The sequence below is a fragment of the Sinocyclocheilus grahami genome, unplaced genomic scaffold (genome assembly GCF_001515645.1).
Source record: "Sinocyclocheilus grahami isolate Dianchi unplaced genomic scaffold, SAMN03320097.WGS_v1.1 scaffold4829.1, whole genome shotgun sequence".
NCBI lineage: Eukaryota > Metazoa > Chordata > Actinopteri > Cypriniformes > Cyprinidae > Sinocyclocheilus > Sinocyclocheilus grahami.
In genome coordinates, this window is record NW_015509687.1 from 25,496 (window position 1) to 27,368 (window position 1,873).

At 44.8% G+C, this 1,873-nt stretch overlaps 1 protein-coding gene across 1 annotated transcript; it reads right to left on the reverse strand.

The window, feature by feature from the left end:
- Positions 1-172: 172 nt before the first annotated feature.
- LOC107576998 (mucin-2-like) lies at positions 173-1,867 on the reverse strand (the record flags this gene model as incomplete). Its single annotated transcript, XM_016263117.1, has 2 exons — positions 173-325; positions 515-1,867. Coding segments are annotated over 2 exons (1,506 nt in total), but the record flags the coding sequence as incomplete, so codon positions are not given.
- Positions 1,868-1,873: the final 6 nt, after the last annotated feature.

Genomic DNA, 1,873 nt, shown 5'->3' on the forward strand with positions numbered 1-1,873 from the left:
ATCCAATGATAACCCAAAGATTTTGCCCTTTGTACGTTAAAACTTCAAATCTCTCACATTGTCATGTACAAATATGGACATGCATGAAGAACAAGCAGGCATGCAGAGCGATTGCAGCTATGAACAAATACACTTTTGGCATTTACAAAGAAAATCCACATTGGTGATTGACTCATACATTTGGTAGTTCTTTCTGAGGTTTAGCTTGAGGGATTTGAGCCGCTGGAACTACAGGTGCCGGTGGAATCGTATCTTCTGGGATCTTCCCGTCAGCAGCCTTATTCAGATCCACTAGGCCAGGTATGAAAGCACTTTCTCTAGCCACCTAACCAGCAAATACACACACAAATAGATACACACATGATTTAGACACTTATTCACTATTATGTGCAACAGAGTTCAAATATGTGACATATTTTGGTTGTGAACAACACTATTGTGAATATCTTAGCACTATGGTATATGAATGTATGCAAGTATGTGTTGTTGCTGTGATGAATGAGGGATGGCTGACCAGTGAGTCGATCTTATCTGATGGTTGAGCATTTTCAGGTTCCTTTGGAAGAAATTTCTCCAGGAAACTAGGCAACTTGATGTCATCAAAGGAAGGAAGTGGTGGAGGAGCAATAGCATCTGTTACTTTAGTGACAGTGAGATCTACTGGAGTTGTTTTCAGGGTCGGTCCATCAGGTTGCAGAACATCAGAACCAGTCTGGGTACTGATGAGAAGTGGTGGGGCATTAGAGTCTGTAAACATAGTGACTGTGGGGTCTCTTGAAGTTGTTCTGAGATCAGGTGTCATGGCAGGTTCATCATCCTTGATGGGTTTTAGAACATATTGTGAACCAGACTGTGCATAACTAGATGTTGGAGGAGCTTTAATGTCTGTCAACATGGTGACTGGAGGGTCTAATGAAGTCGTTTTCAAGTCAGGTGTCAGTGTAGGTCCATCATCTTTCATAGGTTTTGGTACAAACTGGGAACTAGTCTGGGTACCAATGGGAGGAGAAGGAGCGTTAGTGTCTGTTGAAAGAGTGACCGTGGGGTCTCTTGAAGTTGTTTTGAGGTCAGGTATCACGGCAGGCCCAATGTCCTTGCTAGGTTTTAGAATAACCTGAGAACCAGACTGGGTATCATGGCTCTCATTCTTAGCTAGGGTTTCCTCTACTGGGACCAGTTTAGGTGGTTCTGTAGTTGGTGCTAGTTGTGATTGTGGAGGTGCTGTAGACCCAGAACCATCGCTTGGTGATAACAGCCCATCTGAAGGACACTCAGTGGGGCTTAAAAACTCCATTCGTCTCCCTTTGCTGGGACTGCATAGAATGCTGACAATTGAGCACCTCTCCAAACGAGACTTTGCCTTCAGTGGTTCTGTTCTATTCTCATCTGATCCTTCCTCTTTTTCTACCTCTTCTTTTTCAGACTCCTTCCTTGCTCTCTGGAAGATCAGGGACCTTGTGAGGATGCTCTCTCGCTTAGGTTTGGTGTCCTCCTCCTTGACTATTGTGGCTTGACTCTTGGATATCGAACTGGGTGCCAGATTCAAAATGAATTCCCTCCTTCGCCTCAAGCCATACTGGAACTCCTCCGGATCAAAGGGCTTCTCAAGGCGGTCTTCTTTGATGGCAGGCATGGCAAACGGAGGTGTTTGCAGGCGATGTTTGTTATGTTTGCGTTGAGGAAGATTGAACGGAATTGCTAGCCGTTTCACATTTGTAATGAAGTCATCTGGGTCAAACTCTCCCGATGTGTTCTGGAGGTTGGTCTCACTCACAGAGGAGCTGAGCTTAGGTTCTGAAATCAACAGCTTCTTTCTTATGGGACATTGGTGATCCACATCAAGCCAGCTAGATGGAGAGTCCCTGCTCTGGGA